This window comes from Battus philenor, unplaced genomic scaffold, assembly GCF_028537555.1.
Source record: "Battus philenor isolate CCGP_79_NKW_IND1 unplaced genomic scaffold, ilBatPhil1.0.hap1 SCAF_14, whole genome shotgun sequence".
Lineage (NCBI taxonomy): Eukaryota > Metazoa > Arthropoda > Insecta > Lepidoptera > Papilionidae > Battus > Battus philenor.
In genome coordinates this window covers 9,566,758-9,584,904 of record NW_027181676.1, presented here as the reverse complement: position 1 = coordinate 9,584,904, position 18,147 = coordinate 9,566,758, and the positions used below count along the sequence as shown (strand labels likewise).

Sequence of the window (18,147 nt, the reverse complement as noted above, 5' to 3'; positions counted from 1 at the left end):
AAAGACGCGAGACAAACAGAAATGAAGTAACGCAAGAACATATGAATAACTATTTTAAACAAAAAAAGAACGATAAGCAGGCTTTAATTTGTAAAAACATTTTTCAGTTTCGGAAAACTAGTGCATTATAGAGCTTTAATTTACGTAACTCAAAGACAAAGAGGATATTTATATAAAAATATTAAATTAATAGCCATTTTGTTACAGACGTGGCACAAGTCTTGAACGAATAGCATTGTTCCTAATAACTCTCATGGAAATCCACGGGGGAGACTATCTAGTAGTGGACGTCCTACGGCTGAAATAATGATGAAGATATATATAAAACTTAAAGAAAAGAAAAGAATGAAATTACTTTTGATAATTTATTGCATTAAAACAATTTTATTTTACATTTTGCATTCAGTAAGGTTTAATAAATAGAAAGATGCTTTGGTTTTTCACCATCCGTAGTTGACACCAAGTCCGGTGTAGGCAACGTGTGAAACAGCTGGCGCTGCTGAGTATGTCACGGCGGTCTTCACAGCGGGAACGGCTGAGTATGATGCATAGGCAGGAGATGCGGCGTATGTAGCTACTGCGGGGCTCGCAATAGTTTTCGTTACGTATGCAGCCGGAGAAGAGTACACGGCGGGAGAGTATGTCTTCGTGATAAGGGGAGTAGCAGAGTACGTTTTAGCTACTATTGGGTTGGCGGCGTACACAGGAGATGCATGTGCTACTGAAGAGTATACAGCAGGTGCAATAGTTTTAGTTACCACAGGGGCAGCGTAAGTCTTTGCTACTATAGGTGAGATACCTGAGTGGGAAGAAATTGTCTGGTATGAAACAGGAGAGATGGATTTTGTTATAACAGGAGATCCGTAAGTGGCAATTGCGGGCGATGCAATTGTGTTTGAATAAAGAGTTGGAGCGGAATGAGAAATAGTTTGGTAGGAGACTGATGGTGCTAGAGACTTCGCAATAACAGGGGCAGAGGCGTATGTAGTCACAGCAGGCGCCGCAGCGTAAGTGATGGGTGCAGAATGGGAGGAGTATGATACAGAAGAAACCGCAGGAGCAGAACTATAGGCGACTGGAGCGGCATGCAGCAGGTTACCAGCAGCGGCGATGCCTGCAGCGCACAAGAAGATGACGACCTAAAGCAAAACAATAATATTTATATACAAGTTTAAAACATAACCATGAAGAGAATTAAAATAGTTTTGCTGTACCTTGGTGTACATGTTGGTATGTTGGATGGCGTTGATGAAATATAATTTTTTAAGCACATGCGAATGCTTTTATATCATCGCAGAGAAACTGGTCTCGTGCCGCAATAACTGAGAGCAATTTATGAAGCGCCTCAAGCGCTTTTGTTTCAATGTCAAGGCGATCCTCCGCCCAAAACATCGCTTCAATTGAACGTGACTCATAACTTTAAGGTATTAATATATATAAATAATTTTATATATAATACCAATAACAAGGAAATCCTGTTCAACGGAAATCGGAAAACGATCTTCGGATAAGTTGTAACGAAGTAATAATTATTATATTCACTATATTTACTTATCTGTTTTCTTACAGATTAATATGAATAAATATTGTAAAACAAAATATGTTTTGGAAGAAGATGATTAACAGGTGTAAAATATTGTGTGACAGTCATAATCTTTATTGCAAAAAATATCGAGAATAATGTTTTTTCTGACCGCGTTTTTCGTTTTTTATCATTTTGAGACTTATTCGTATCACACTGTTTTTATACGTTTTTTGCATGTATATTTTTTTTGTTTTTAATATTTTAATCCTGATAATTATGACAAGTAGTCATAATTGGTAATGTGTTATTGCTTATTTGTTGCTCAAATAAAAATATTGTTACACTGCTTTTCTAGAGCTAAGGTTATGTGTAAGTATTGTTTGTTGCCGGGCTAAACAGGGCTAGCCCAGGTTGTTTCAAGTGCTGTTGGACAGCGAATTTTAATACCGTACCCAGGTGCACGGACACTTTTCTGTTCCCGTCATTTTAAAGTACATAAAATAGGTAATTACGTTGATAACTTTAAAGTCGGACTTTATTGTCAATTTTGATTCAAGAGAGTTCATTCAAGAGTAATTTCAAGAAGTATAAAATCTTATTTTTGTTTCATTATCTGCAAAGTATTTTTTATTTTAAAAGTATGATAAACGTTGTATACGTATAAAATAAATAAAATGTAATATCAATAGTGCAAACGAAATGTTATTGTATATTTAATTGTCCACAAAACGTTTCCCTTTATATAAACATAACTACTTAGAGAAATTGTAAACTTATACTTTAAATTTTGTTTTATTTAGTACAAATAGTAAAAAATATACATAATGTATTATTTATAAAACCCAGTTCAGTTACAATGTGCAATGCAGACTATGACTAACATAAATTTATTACATCAAATATAATTCAATAAAAAAATATTCCATCGACAAGTTCGGGTCTCTTGGACTCATGAATCGCAACGCTAAACGCGCAATGACGAACAGGTCAAGCCGACATTTACTGTTTCATTAAATCACTGTCTTAAGCACAAATCTAAGCGAGCTTGAAGGCCTCCTCATCCGGTGGAATAAATACGAGAGAATAAATAATAAATAGAGATCTTTGTGTTTAGTTATTATAAAGAGATAAAGGTTTAGGACCTTCAGCCTTAAATTTGTTGAAGATATAATGCCATCAAATAAATAGAAACGATAAAACATGTACGTGTATACATCTAAGTTATTTTTGTTGAGAAATCGTAGTCGGTCGTTAACTAACGATTGTCTTATTTTATTTTACGTTGAAAAAATACTTCTGTGTTCTCACTCTTGGAAATGGATAATTTATGTCGTATATACATCGGCTGAGAACCTCACGACGTTCCTCCTTCGTCGCTCAAAAATGTTTTCAGACACTTGCAGCCCCGATAGGGACGGTCTACCCCAAAACCGTCATCCGCTGCATTTGCGGTGACCTCACTTAGTCGCAGAAATTAGGAAGGGAGGCGCCTAGTAATACTGTCACTCCTCTTCCACGACCACTTCATTTTTACTGAGGAATAGACTGACGCTACCTCTTTTGATGTGCACCATCTCGATACAGTAGGCACGTTGAACCCACTTACTAGAGAAGTAGGGCTGCCTTAAATTTCAAGCCTGCCACGAAGGTGTCACTTATATTCGTCACCGTGGGTGACTAGGCCACCTCTACTGGACTTTTCCACTACTACAAGGTGGGACCCAGTTTTGGGGGACTTTAGGGGATGTCGGATGTCCAAGTAAGGGTTTCAATGACATTATTATTCTTTTTCAAAAATATAAACCAAAAAACGATATAAAAATTAGCTTAATTAAGATAAAATTAACCTAATTATACAGAGTTAATTAAATTAGTTTGCGCAATAATAGTAAAGATTAGTGGGTTAGCTTAGTCACGCTGTAAATTTAACATGTATGTAAATTTTGCCCTTCATCTCAGAGTAAACTTCCGCTATTAATAGTACATGATAAGTGGATCCTTTGATCCGGATTATTAATTAAGATTTGCGTTTAGTTTCATTAACTTAAACGATTATAATTATATTACTACATATAAGTTTTGTTGATAATATTTATTTATAAGAATTACAACAAATGTTAATTTGTAGATTATACTAAAGTTATTCAATATTATTTTTAACTGTAGTTTTAGTTTAGTTGGCAAATAAGATCAATTGTCATCACAAAATATTTTATTCAATAAAATAATAGACACTTTTGTCATTCGAATTTGTATGTTTTGTTAATAATTGTCAAGTTTACGTATGACGAATTTCTTTACGGTCGTTTTTTACACGTATGATGGAAATATTTTTCAAAATTTGTAATAAATATTATATTGCAAATGCTCTGTTTATTTTTATAGATTGGAGGCAACTTAAGATTTGCGTTGTAGCATAATTATAGATTTAACTCATAAAAATATTGGTCGTATGATATTCGTTGCGGTCTCAAAAAGTAACAAATTCACGATAGACTTCAGTAAACTTTTGGTAAAGAGGCTCCATCGCGTGCTCTTATTTAGTACTGGTTTAACGAGTTCAAGCCTAGTTGTACTAACCTCATTAATGATTGACGTAAGGAAAGTCTTTTAACAGCGATTATTGAAGCTAACGAAGTTATGCGGTGCTTGGTAGAGTCTGACAAGAGAGTTACCAGTTTGCTAAAAGCTTAGGCATTTTGAAGCTTTTTGTTAGATGGATACATCCTGTTTTTAACGATGGCTGGCGTATTGGTTGTTGCTGTAAAAATTATATTGAAATTCGATAGTGGTGCATCAAATGGTGCCAAAAATTTTTTCTTCTTAATCCTTGTGACTATTTTCACACATGTTTTTTTCTGAGAATTGTTGAATTGTTACAAAAATGTAGAGAGTTGGCGTCGTTCTATGGTTGGACACAAGCTGTAACAGCTAAATAATAAACTAGTATTTATTTGCATGTTGACAAGGAATAAAAAAACATAGAAAAGGTAAGGAACAACGTCCTCGCTGCAGAATCCTCCTTCTTCAGGACATTGCACCATCGCTTTTGGCTAAACAAATAACGTAGTATTTGATTATAGAACGTCTTAAATTGCACACAACGGTTTAACATGATGCGTCGGTGTATGATCAAATTGATTCTTAGTTTACTTTTTTGGTTTTCTAACAGCGTTCAATGTCTCGTAAATAAAAAAAATCTAGGTTATTTATTCCGCCAATAAAACCAATTAAATAAAAAAAATGTCAAGCATAGAATTTGTTTATTATTTTATATAGGTTCATGTTGTTTACCATTTATTTCCATACCCACTTACGTAGCCGTATCCACTACCGCTATTACTATATCCGTGTCCATTTAATTCATATCCGTTAGCACCTTGGCCTCCGTAATTTATTGCTGAACCTCCATGACTGTACTGCGAAGAGTAGTACACTTGAGGGGCAGTATGTACATTATATTGGGACACGGTAGAAATAGCTGGTTTGGAAAACGCAACGCTTGCTCCGAGATTGTCATAACCATGAGAATTAGATCCATAGCTGCCACTATTAAGACCAGACACGTACGCTACGTTAGTACCGTGTCCGAAATTACCACCGTGTCCTAAGCCTGAACCGTGACTTATGCTTGCGCTGTATCCATGGCCAGAATTGTATCCTAGACCAGAGGAGTATCCGTGAGCGGATCCGCCGTGGAGGTTTCCCCCACGCACCAGACCGAATAGGCACATAATCATTACGAACTGTAACAAATATAAATATATATTATGCATACAAATTCATTATTAATGTTTAAATATTATATCATTAACGAACGTTTTAATATCAAGTCGCAAATTATTAAAAAAATTTAGATTTTTAAAATAACATTTTTTAAAGATATAATGGATTGTATGGCAGAAATCGTCGTTTGCGACAAAATTGCACTTTGTAAATAATCGCGCCTATATCAATGTGTAATAAAGAGTAAATAAATAGATAGATCAGTAAAGAGGATAAGAAAATTTAATGAGATCTCACCTTAATTGCCATTGTTGCACGTTTTCGCTTCTAATAATGTAATGTTCTTCTGAGCGAAAATTTTTGTTTATATACGTAAATGTTACAAATGAGATAATAACCTTGTTTTTGAAAGACGCATGATGAAAATCAGCGGTTATCAGAAATGTTTAGCAACATTTATAATGGTAATTTGTTTGTGTGTTTTAAATATTATTTTTAAGAACTTTCCTTATATTTATTTCCATACTTAAGTAGTCAAGTGCAAGTCACATTAGTGTATACAGATTTGTTTTTATTTTTATTGGTGACCATAGATAAATAAGAGAAAGAAGGTACAATATACTCAAAATGATATTTTAGAATATCGAAAGTATTTTTTTTAATTGGTTGAGTGACAATTCTTTAAATAAATAAAATCATTTCATATTACATACATTACTCATACATATAAAGATATATGTATATGATAAATATTACATTACAGATTTTTGTTATTAATTACTAACTACTAATCAATTTAAATAGCAAAAGATAAGCTATCTTTTATGGAGACGTACAAACATTCTTTACTTTTTTTTAAATTAAAATTTATAGTAGATGGTGTACGCTTTGGTAAATCTTTGTATATAATGGGAACTATCTTAGACTACCTTGACCTACTTTACCGGAACGTCGATTTAAAATAATAGCTCAGCGTGTGAGGTGAGTAAAAAACGAAGATTCGAAAATGGTGCATTCCATTTTAGTTCTCAGGGTCAACAACGCATTCACTTTGCGATTTTGTTTTCAAGATGCGATGACATAAGCATGGAGCAATCCTTACCTTTCTTTTAAATTGTACGCATATGCTGTACAACGATATACCTAAAAGACGTAAATACGTGTATACGTATTTAGATAGAAGCGGATTAGAATTAAACTCGTTTTAATTTAGTAAATTATAGCCCTAAAGTTTTACTGTTACATATTTTAGTTAAAATAGTAAATCTACTAAATGTACTAAACGTTAATATACTAAAAGAATAACTGAAATAAATCTAATTGCGTCAAAGATTATAATAAAATTTCAAGTTTAATTTTTGCAAACTAATATTAGCAATAAGCCTACCAGCCTACATGCTAGCCCAGCGATAGACAGAGACATGCGATTTTAGATCGCGGCTTCGATTACCGGGATACAATCTTTATATAGATTACATTTTGTTCCTTTATAATAATGGACTGACACTACTACCAAGCAAATTTACATAGGGTGGGCACAAGCTTCATTTGCATACCATAATACCACATCGAGATCGCCAACCCATCTGCCAAGCTTGGAGATTGTAGTATATCCCCCCTCTATTATCTTCGAGGGAAGTCTATGCAGCGTTGCAGTGGGTGTCAAAGGACGGAAGCAAAAAAGTATACGTATTAAAAATACGACTGACATATCTACATGTTCCTTTTATATTCGAAGAAGTAAAAAAGGTCGTTTTATTGTACTTGTTATTTCACTTTCACTTATATTCTTCAAAGATCATTTAGCGGTAGAGTATTGTAAAGTTTGGGTATAATTTTTGTTAGTCAAAAAGTTTTAAAAGAAAATTTTAGATAATTTTTTTTACCCTTTATCGGTGACTGAACTATTATATGTATAACTTTCATGCATAAAATTCAAGGACATCTTGCAGCATATCAGATTTAGTGCGATACGTCTTTGCAACGATTATATATTTTTCCTGGTAAACTGGTCTCTAGAAAAGGTCGAGTAAATAGGCTTCCACGAAAACCTTCATAAACCCTGACGAACTTTTTCTGTAATGTCAACCCAAGTTTAAAGTTTGCACCAATGCATTTCTTTACTTTCCTAAATTATTTTAGGTTAAAGTCCTCTTTTTCAAATGAATTGGTACTTTAAAACCCATAAACAAATCCTTTTTTTTGGCACAAAAAAATTACCAATGTACATACGTTGCGAAACGTAAGAGAGTAGGCTTGACATTAGTTTCTCATCAATCATCAAAATCGAGTTTTTTAACAGTACAGTAATGATACTTTCTACAACCACATTTGTGACTCTTATAACAAATAAACGGTATACGTAACATAAATAAAACAATATCCTGAAAGTGTCAAATAATTATAAGTTATGTTATTTGAAGTCATTATATGATGTTGTTCGAAGACATAGTTGATTCCTAGTTTTTATTTATAAACCAGTTTATAAATTGATTGTATAAATATAAAGTCGTCGGATTTCTCGTGTTATTATAGTAAAGTTAAATAATATATATTTTTCTATCCATTTCTATATTTTTTTATTTAATTTATCAAATAAATATTATTCTTGCACCAAATCTATTTTTGCATTTCTGGTCTTTATCCTTTTTATTTTTAAAAGTAATAACAAGTAGTAATAACAAACGTATCATTCTTTATTAACTTAGTGTAATTAGTTAGCATGGCCACTCTTTCATTATCTGTAATCGTTAAGAGCTATATCCTTATTTGTTTACGAAACAACGGAGTTTCGTCATATTACAAACACCAAGGCACAGCCGGCGTGGCGTCAGTCTTTACAGACAGTGAAAATGTCTGGACTGGAGTACGTTGTGCTTCATAATCGCTTCATAAGCACTTCAAAACCATAAATAGGTTTATAAACCATAAATATATGGGTGTTTGTGCGAACATTATAGAGATATACATTCGCACAAAGACCCATACACATGAGATTCTTATAATTATCACACTCATACGAAACCGCTTTTGTATCCTTGACCTGCTTTATTTTCTAGACTTATTTCACAACATAACATGTTGTTCCATAGTATGGAGAGTCATATGGTATAAAAGGATCAATATTTACACTATAACAGATCTCTAAAAATATATTTTACAGCATCGTTCATACATGTTAATTAGTTATAGATATAAACATTTTTAAAAGGTACATTTATAACTCATTTGCCAGCAAAAAGCTTTAATGGTTTTTTACCTCGACCTGTATAAAGTGATCACTGTAAAATATGTTACTTTCATTTATTTTTTCTATTGAAATGCGGCAGGTCAATAACTTCTGGCATTATAAATAAAACAGGAAAAATTGGTAAACAATTGCACCCACAAAGTCTACACCTTACGCATTAAAACGTTTTTGATAAATTTAAATAGAAAGAACGCGTCAAAATCTAGAACTGAATATGGGAAAATAAAAAGTAATCGACACATAATTTTCTGCTGCCGCCCGATACACTCGATTCGCTAAACAATAATTAAACTTAATATCTAGTGAACTGAATGCTTTTCTTACTATATTATCATTATGTCCTTTTATTATTTCTGACTCATTCTATTTTTCGACAGAGTGTACCTTACATTAATTTACAACAAATGCAACTTCTTCAAAGTTACACACGCTTTTTTTACAACTGTTACCAATCTACCCGTGTTATAAGTATGTCATAAAGTAAAATATCGTGCAACCGATAGCCGTTGGGGCCAAACGGTTCTAAAGTGCGGACTATGAGCTGGTAATCGCGGCGGGGGTACGCTACCCATTACTTGGACCGCCGACATTTATTAAGGTTGCTGATAGCGCAATACCGATCATCGCGGCATAGGAGGCCTATGTCTTGCAGTGGGTGTATATCGGCTGAAAATAGAAAGAAGAAGAACAAAGTTGTGGAGATCTCTATGTAGCGTAACCCTGACGAGATTTAACACGCACTCTAATGAGGACACATATGCACATATTCACACACGACTTGTTAAATTCTAATAATCGTAAGGTAAGACCAAATATGTAAAGAAAAATAACAATATGGTAAATTGATTGACCTCGAGTATTATCATTATGTTTCAACAGTTTAATGTATAATTTACGATTAGAATAATATTTAAGTGTTAAAGATACTGTACAAAAAGTTTCAATCTAGATTTTACTTTCACGACCACAATGTTTCTCAGTTTTGATGAGAAGAATGTTATTTGGAGCGAAAATTTTTGGGTAAGCATTTCTTTATACGCTTATACTTATAACATTCATACCTACTAAATAATTGTATTATTTGGTAATGATTTTAACTGTAACGAAAAATAAGTGATTAATTTTAAAACAATGAGCTATTTTTCATTTATTATCGGTAGCATTCGTTCACATAGCCGTTGTAAAAAAAACATTACTATATGTACAAAAACTATGACTTTGAAATATGTAAAAACTTAATTCTGAATACAAATTTTAATCCAAAAATTCTTTATTCAACTTAGGCTGTATTACGTTGAACTTGATGTCCTCAAATATTGACGACATGATGTCTACCACAATGTCCGGGAAATAAATGTCTCAATCCTGGATGTGTTGGGGCCACATATTTGAAAAAAAAAACATATAAAATATATTATATTCTATAATTAACTAAGGTAAACACATCGTTCCTTATATTTGTCATCTTGTATGACATCTTTTACAATGGTTTATAAATTGTACAAGAATTGCTACACAGCACACAAAGTGTTTTAAAAGTATAATTATTTGTATAATAATGAAAATTTTAGAAAACATAATTAAATTATCCATGGAGTGCTAAGATATCTACCGTAAATTAAAGTTACAAAGGTTTAATATCTTTGTTTAATTTCCCATTACCAAAAGATTACGAAAACGTATTAAAACCTCTAGGTGATTAAAGCTGTCGTAAATTTATTCGTATGTTATTATTGTAAGGTTTGCTTTTATATTTATTTATTATATTTTTAATTATTAACGATACTTTTGTGGTTAAGTTTTCTACGAAAAATCACCACAGGGCTGTTTGACTGACAACAATAGTTACAAATCAATATAAAGTCAATTTGCGTTACATTTTATCGATAGAAAAATAGAAAAAACACAACTGTCAAAATGTTTTTATCGCTGTGTCGGAGCACAAAACCTTAATGATTCTTTCCCGAAATCTTTTCAGATAGGTCTGAAAGTAATCGGTAAGATTTGATTACAGTTCATAAATATATATTTCTGTATACTATTGCAACACTTAAACAACCTTTTTTTTATTTTCCTTCATATTTTAAAGATAGATTATACTACTACTTCAACTCGTGCTGTTACTTCACTTTTTTTTAATTAAATAAGTTATCAGAAAATTTTATTGAAATGTTCTTAATCATATGGGTGAAATTAAATACTTTTTATATGATTGATATTTATTTATTGTATATGATGTCATTCATGATTTACCATTTATTGCCATAGCCACCGTAGCCGTGTCCATAACCTCCGATACCTCCGTACCCGCTATAACCATGGCTGCTGTAAGCAACGGCTGGACTATAAGCTCCATGGGCACCATATCCAGAGGAGTACGATACAACTGGTGTCGAATAAGTATTTACAGATACAGTAGAAATAGCGGGTCTGGAGTATCCGGCACTCGCACCGCTATAACCGCTGTAACCGGCGTAACCGCTATATCCATGGGATCCGTAACCGCTGTTGTATCCGACACCAGTGGCGTAACCCAGACTAGATCCGTGTCCAAGACTAGAACCGTATCCAAGACCGGCTCCGTGGCCTATGCTTGTAGCGTATCCTAGCCCTGATCCAGCTGCATATCCTAAACCAGTAGAGTGTCCTAATCCTGATGAGTAACCGAGTGCAGACCCACTGTAGAGGTTGCCAGCACGAGCCAAGCCGAACAGGCACAAAACTACTGCAAGCTATAACAAAAAAAATATACAATGATTATCGAATTAAAATAAGAAATAAACAGCTAAAATTTTTTGATGTTAGGTCTGAAATTTATGAGATATTCACAAGGAATTATCTGCATAAATACGTCAATAAAATTGCACATAAGATGCCAAGTTTTCACATCTCAAAAAGTACAAAATAATTTAAAGAAATTAAAAATATTCTCTCTCGGAGTTGTAATGTCCAAAAAGAGCCATGAAACCCAAGTATGAAGTACACACAATTTTCGGCGTAGCAAAAGTGGAGCACTGATATAAATCGTTTCTTTATGTTGGGACTTATTGTTAGAATAGTCTTGGACGTTTGCCAGCCCAACTTATTTTGTAACTCTAAGCCTAAAAATACATTTTCGGAATTCAAGTGTTAATGGACCCGTAAGGTTAGCAAATTTGTTTATTAAAATACTTTGAAAAGTGAACTTACTTTAATGGCCATTGTTGTATATTCTTTAACTTGGAAGAGTGGAATGATTTTAGGAGCAAATTTTTTTGTTTATATACGCTAATGTCGGAAATGTAATAACCTTGTTCTTGCAAGGCTCATGATTTTTAAAGCAACTGTAGAGAGATAATGGGTTTAGCAATAGGCGTTCTGCATTTAATTTAAATTGCACCTCTCGAGCGAATCGCTGGTGAAGGTTTTGTAGAAAATTGAACAGATTGCCGAATAAATTGCATTACTAATGAATTTAAATGTATGGTTGTTCGTAAGGTTTCACAAAGCAGAATTAAAGGATTTTATTTAACAAAAGGAAGCAAAGTGAGAAAAGTTTGAAAGATTGATAAGGAAAAGTTCCAGTGTGGTGGTCACATAGCAAGCAGAACAGATAGCTGCTGGAGCTTTAAAATTCTGGAGTGGACACCGAATACAGGTAAGAACAGCGTTGGAAGACATTAGGAGCCGCTTCCAACCGGTCCTATTGGAAATCAACAAGGAAAGCATATATTCCTAGGTCTGATAATGATGATGAAATAAAAGTTAAAATACTTTTCTTCTGGCGCTGACAAAATGTGATCATGGTAACATTGTAGGAAATGATATTCTTAGACTTTAAAATTAGAGTCATCCTTTGCGAAGAAGTCATTTAACTAATACTATCTGATTCTTTATCGACTTTAAAAAAAGATAACACTACGTTTTTTTTATCAAATTTAATTTTTTACAACAAAATTATAAAACTTTGCCTAGATACAAGACATCCGAACCACGAAAGATCCATACTATGACCGAGAAAATTGCACACTTCGTAATGTTGTTCTAAACTAGAATTTTAACCAAACTGTGAGGGGCAAAAAGAACCAACATATTTCTATCAGTTTGAAATTAAATCCAAGTTCTGTAAATTACGCTACTAGTGTAAATGTTTATAAAGGCTTCCACCACAAAAACAACCACAACAATAATAATTGTATGCAAACTTTACAAAAAATGAACTAGAGGCCGAACTCGGAGATTTAACATGTAAATATATTTATTTAATATCTTATATAATACCGATTATATATACTACACCACAGACAAAAGTCAATAAAATTAATGAAGCTGTTGTAATGCTTTTGAGTGTCACTACCTTTTGTAGAAAATCCTCATCGTCTTGGTCCATAGACGTCCACTGCCAGGCATAAGCCTACCCTAGAGATATCTTGAAGGGATATACAGCTGGCAGGCAGTTTAGCGATCGAAATGCGGTATTATGGTACGTAGAGGACGCTGCTGCCCATCCTCTGGAAACTTCTTGTCGAGCAGAGGCAATCCTATATATTATGATTAATGCTAATGAGTAAGACGACAGAAAAGAGGACAAAAAGATGTCATCAGCGTCGTCGCCTACTGATAATTTTTTAATTTTGTTGTTAATTTACTTATGGGTTTTTAAAGATTGCTCGATACGTCGTGGTATAGGAAGTGTGGGCGTGTGACCGTGTTAGTATGAAGACATTAATATTTTCAGTGTGTTAAGCTAATCTTTTGTTAGCGAGACAGAAAGAAAATATTTCATCTTCATTTATTTTCATTATATCGGCCACGACATGACCACGGATCGGCAAGCGCAGCGTATCACATCCACGTATAAAGTGGTCAGATGACCTTGTTATGGTTATCGGAAGAAGCTGGATTACAGAATGTTTTCAACGGAGGCTAATATCCAGCTATGAACAACTATGGCTGAAACTATGTAGATATTAATAAGGACGAAACAATCTCATTTTCCATCTATAAACACTTTCTACAATTTTTTAATAAAGAACACAGAATACATTGCCCTTGCTTATTTACGCCCGTTTTTTTAAAAGAAGTACATCTAAATTCGTCTTAAACGTCGAATTATATGAATAAAAGAGAATTTTTCCCTTGAGTATGAAATTTGAATACATTTTAAGTATTCTCCGTTCCAAAAAAAATTCGTACACTTTCGATACCTCAGGGACTTACCATCGAAATTTGAAATTTTTTTTTCATTTTTACAATACTAAAATTGAGTGTCGGATTATTTATCCATCTATATCCAGGCTAATTCAGTTAAAACAAAATTATTGTATTTATACGGATGTAAAAGCTTCGAAATAAATAGACTTATTATGAAATTACATTATATTTCTCTCACTGGGAGACAGACTTGGTGATTAAAATTTCGTACGATTTTTCAGATATTTTAAAGATTTTCTACCTACTACCTAATTTATATATTATGCTCCTTTGTCTGACGCATTCTTGGTTTATAGCAGTTGGACAGTCACCGGTAGAGGTCTTTGAGAAGATTGCGAAGAACTTAAGTCTTTATACATAAATTAAACATTTAGCAATTTAAGAGCCGAAACCTTTCTGAAGTCTTTCCACAAGGTGAACAGATGACCTTGTTAAGATCATTAGTAGATTCTGGATGCAGGCCGCTTCCTACGGGTTCTATTGGAAATCTATAGAGTAGGTCAATGTTAAATTAAATTCCTGCCGCTGAAATGATGGTGATGATGAATCTATCCGTGTTAACGATGAAATCTTGCCTGTTTATTAACGAAATATAAAGTATTTTTTAATTGTTTTTTTTTTGATACAGCAATCTGCCAATAAATCCATTAACATCGTAATAAATTACTACAGCGATGTGCTTTCATCGTCACGGCAATCAATTTATTTTAATTAATACACGCGTTATCCCGCAATATTCCTTAATAAATAGAAAAAATCATCGGAGCGCTTAATCTGTCGTCTCTAACAATGTGTTATTAAATCAACGGGAGCGGCAATTATGGAGGCAATTTATTAAAACAATGAATGACACTTGCCTTCGAGCCAAATAATATATAAAAGCGGGAAAAAGGTTGCTGATCGCTTATTGTGTTTATCACGACAAACATGTTTTTGTTTAGGATAATAAATAGCTTTACAACTAATATAGACCTACAAAGGAGGAGGAGGGCTTTTTAAGTACTAACAAAGCATGCGAATAAATCGATCTACTACTGCATAAATAATATTCCAAGATCTAAAAAAAAACAATTTGAGTTACTTTTGGGCTTTTCAAAGATCAGGGCTCCTTCTGTATCCTCATACCTTTGTGTTGAAGGACACTATTATAAGGAAGAGCTCAAACTAAGCTTAATTTCTATTAAATAAGGCGCTTCTGGCATTTTTCTTGTGACGAACGCAGGTGATCACTGTAAATGATCCAACGAAGATAATATTATGCGAAAATGAGTGCAAATTTTCAACAAGGTACACTTTATTATGTGTAAAAAAAGGATTAAACGTGGTAACAAAAATGCGAATAAAAAATATTGTAGCAATGATTTGGATAGACCTTAATTATAAAATTATATGTTCATATATGATAGGCCTTATAAAAACGCTTAAGTTCATCCAGAAAGCAATGGCTATGCCAGGAATTCGGTATAAAATTAAATAAAAAGTGAGGAGATTCGTAGAAAAACGAAGGAAACCGAGGTAGCTCCAAGAATTGCTCGTTTAAAGAGGCGGTAAGCGAGGCATGTCGCTCGTGCAACCGATTACTGTTGGTACCAAAAGGGTTTCAAGTGAGGTAGACGCGAAAGACTCGATCTTGTCGATCTTTGCAGGCGGTCAATGCCTTGCAGAGGACATCTATTGGCTGAAAAGAAGTTGTTCATATATTACCTTAAACTTTTTTTAATGTTATATGATTTTATAAAATATGCATCAAATGCTCAAAACGCTGTTAGTTTTGAGTCAAGACATACAATCTGTGAATTCTTATAGAACGGACTTTTCTAAATGTCATGAGTCTTGGAATCTACTTTGCTAAGACCGGAAACGTATGATGACTATCACACACTAACTGGCATTTACAATATAATGAATAATAAGCGACTGGTAGATGAAATAAATTGCAATTTAATCATACAGTTACTAACCAGTGCGTGTTAAAATACAAGGAGATTTATTTAATGATTTGAATAAAAATACTAGTATTCGTTCTGCAAAGACGGAAAACTCAAATAATTTAATTATGAAGATATTTATTAAATAAAAAATGATTAGTACTATCAAATAATTTGACAAAAATAATTAGTAATATATTATTTTTTATTTAATAATATTAATGACAATATTGTTATTAAACTAGAATATATTTATCGGGTGCACAATCTGACTAGTTTATATCAAACTAATCCCTCCGGTAATCTCTTCTGGTATTGTACACATTATGTACGTAAGTGGTCATTGTAAATGATTCTATGTGAATAGTGTTATGTGTAAATAAATATATATACATTAACTAGAGGAACGTTTATAAGCAATAATCACAGCATTAGTTATACCTAAGGATTGTATCAAGTTTGTTTATCAGATTTCTACTATTTAGCTACATTTTTAGGAAACTTATTTTGTTAAATATTATAACAGTTGAATCTTTTTATGTTCTTGTAGAATAATAGCTTCTTACAAACGGTGTCACAGATTATCCTTGTTTGACCTGTCTAGTTAGATATTTATGACTTGTGATTTCTTTATACTAGTTTATATATAATGTATATAATATAAAAATAATATGTATATAATATGAAATGAAAGCTTATTGAGGATTTATTTAAATATAAACATTTCATTATCTCGTGGCAAGGTAAAAAAATAAGTAAAGTTTTTGTGGCATTTAAAATTTTATTCGCGTTGTATCACAATAAATATACAAAAATAAAGGGTCAATAAAACTAAATTGTCACGACGGTGTTATGGTGATCACCAGCCGTGGCCACCTAGGCTGCCGTATGATAGAGCAGGTGCCGCAGATATTACAGATTTTAGTACAGGAGCAGCGGAATATGTTGCCACGGGAGCGGCTGCAGCGTATGAGGCAATCGGAGCAGAGTAGGAGGCATAAGTAGCAACGGGAGCAGCAGCTGCGTAAGTGGCGACTGGAGCTGCGTATGATGCAACTGGAGCTGCAGCGTATGATGCAACAGGAGCTGCAGCGTATGAAGCTACTGGAGCGGCGGCGTACGTTGCAATAGGAGCTTTAGCTATCACTGGCGTACCGTGTGATGTGTGAGTGGAGTACGATGAGATCGTAGACACGGCGGGCGCGACAGCTTTCACGACGGGTGCCGAGTATGCTACAGGTGCCGAGTAGGACACCGATGGTGCTGCGTATGAAACTGCAGGAGCAGCATATGATATAGCAGGAGCGGCATAGCTCTTCACTACACTCACACTTGGGGCGGCGTACGATGCGTAGCTAGCAACTGGGGCAGCGGCATAAGATGCGTAGCTTGCAATTGGTGCTGCGGCGTATGACGCACCGTATAAGTTGCCAGCTCGAGCGGTAGCGATAACGCATAGAAGTATGACGAACTGCAAGAAAATTAATAACATATATTAAAATGTAAAATAATACTATAAATATTTCCAATAAGACCATTAGGATTCCGATCGTAACAAGGTAATCTTTCCCCTGTGTGTGTAGATGTGCTACATTGTGCTAGTCGGACCGTGGTCTCGATTTCAGAATCTTAAAGCCCAAGCAGCCAACAGTTTCGCACGCTGTTTGACCCTGCCCTGGCTCTTAAATTTAATAATTTGCTAGGCTATGTCGTTAACTTTCGATCATCTCGTTATCTCCTCATCAATCTAATATTAATTCGCTTGCAAATGATAATAAATACTCCTTCATTTGAAATTTATTGCAACGTCAGTTGAATCTCACAGTAAATTTTATATTTATTTACATATTTTTTCATAAGTTATTAGAAATTCAGATTAAATATTTTGTAGTTATAACAGAAAAGTGTAGTTGACAATTTAAGTAAAAACTAATTTTGAAATATTACACGTAAATCCATACTATATTTCTCAGACATGTAAAAAGAAAAAAAATCACATTTCAGAATAAAAGGAAATGCAAGAAAAGTTTCAAAATGGATCCCTACAAGATGAAATAGGAAAGTTTTGTACATTCTGCAAATCTATTTTTGTTTTAAATTCTTTACGAATTTTTTTCATACGATTTATTTAATAAATATCTTTTACAATGTTTAAAAATGACACGAATATTGTATTTCGTACCTTGGCTGCCATTTTGCTTTAGGTATTAGAGCCACGACAAGTGATACGGTTTAAGTAAACGTCCGCTCTTATATACCACTTCTATCTTTACCCCCGTGCGTTGACGCCAAATCTCCTCTGTAATGAATTTTGCAGTAACCACTTTAGGACCCTGTCACGGATGTCAACTAGACCCATTAAATTTAACATTCTAGTATTGAAACTTTTAAACATGAGCTTGTGCGTATCTAATTTACGTATTACATAGTACAACTTGTTTCAAAATATGTCACGGTTTGTTCAAAAATGATAATTGAGTTGTTACAGTTGATTCCTGCGTTGACTTGTATAAATTTTTTAATTA

General features: G+C 33.6%; 1 protein-coding gene across 1 annotated transcript; it reads right to left on the bottom strand.

Moving 5' to 3' along the window:
- Positions 1–404: 404 nt before the first annotated feature.
- LOC137918538 (fibroin heavy chain-like) lies at positions 405–17,845 on the bottom strand. The gene is made up of 8 exons (XM_068761359.1): positions 17,805–17,845; positions 16,490–17,093; positions 11,691–11,719; positions 10,755–11,233; positions 6,354–6,378; positions 4,843–5,271; positions 1,215–1,280; positions 405–1,139 (listed from the first exon to the last, which is right to left on the bottom strand). Exons 1-8 carry the CDS (start codon positions 17,814–17,816, stop codon positions 441–443), a joined length of 2,343 nt encoding a protein of 780 aa, XP_068617460.1. The 5' UTR covers positions 17,817–17,845; the 3' UTR covers positions 405–440.
- Positions 17,846–18,147: the final 302 nt, after the last annotated feature.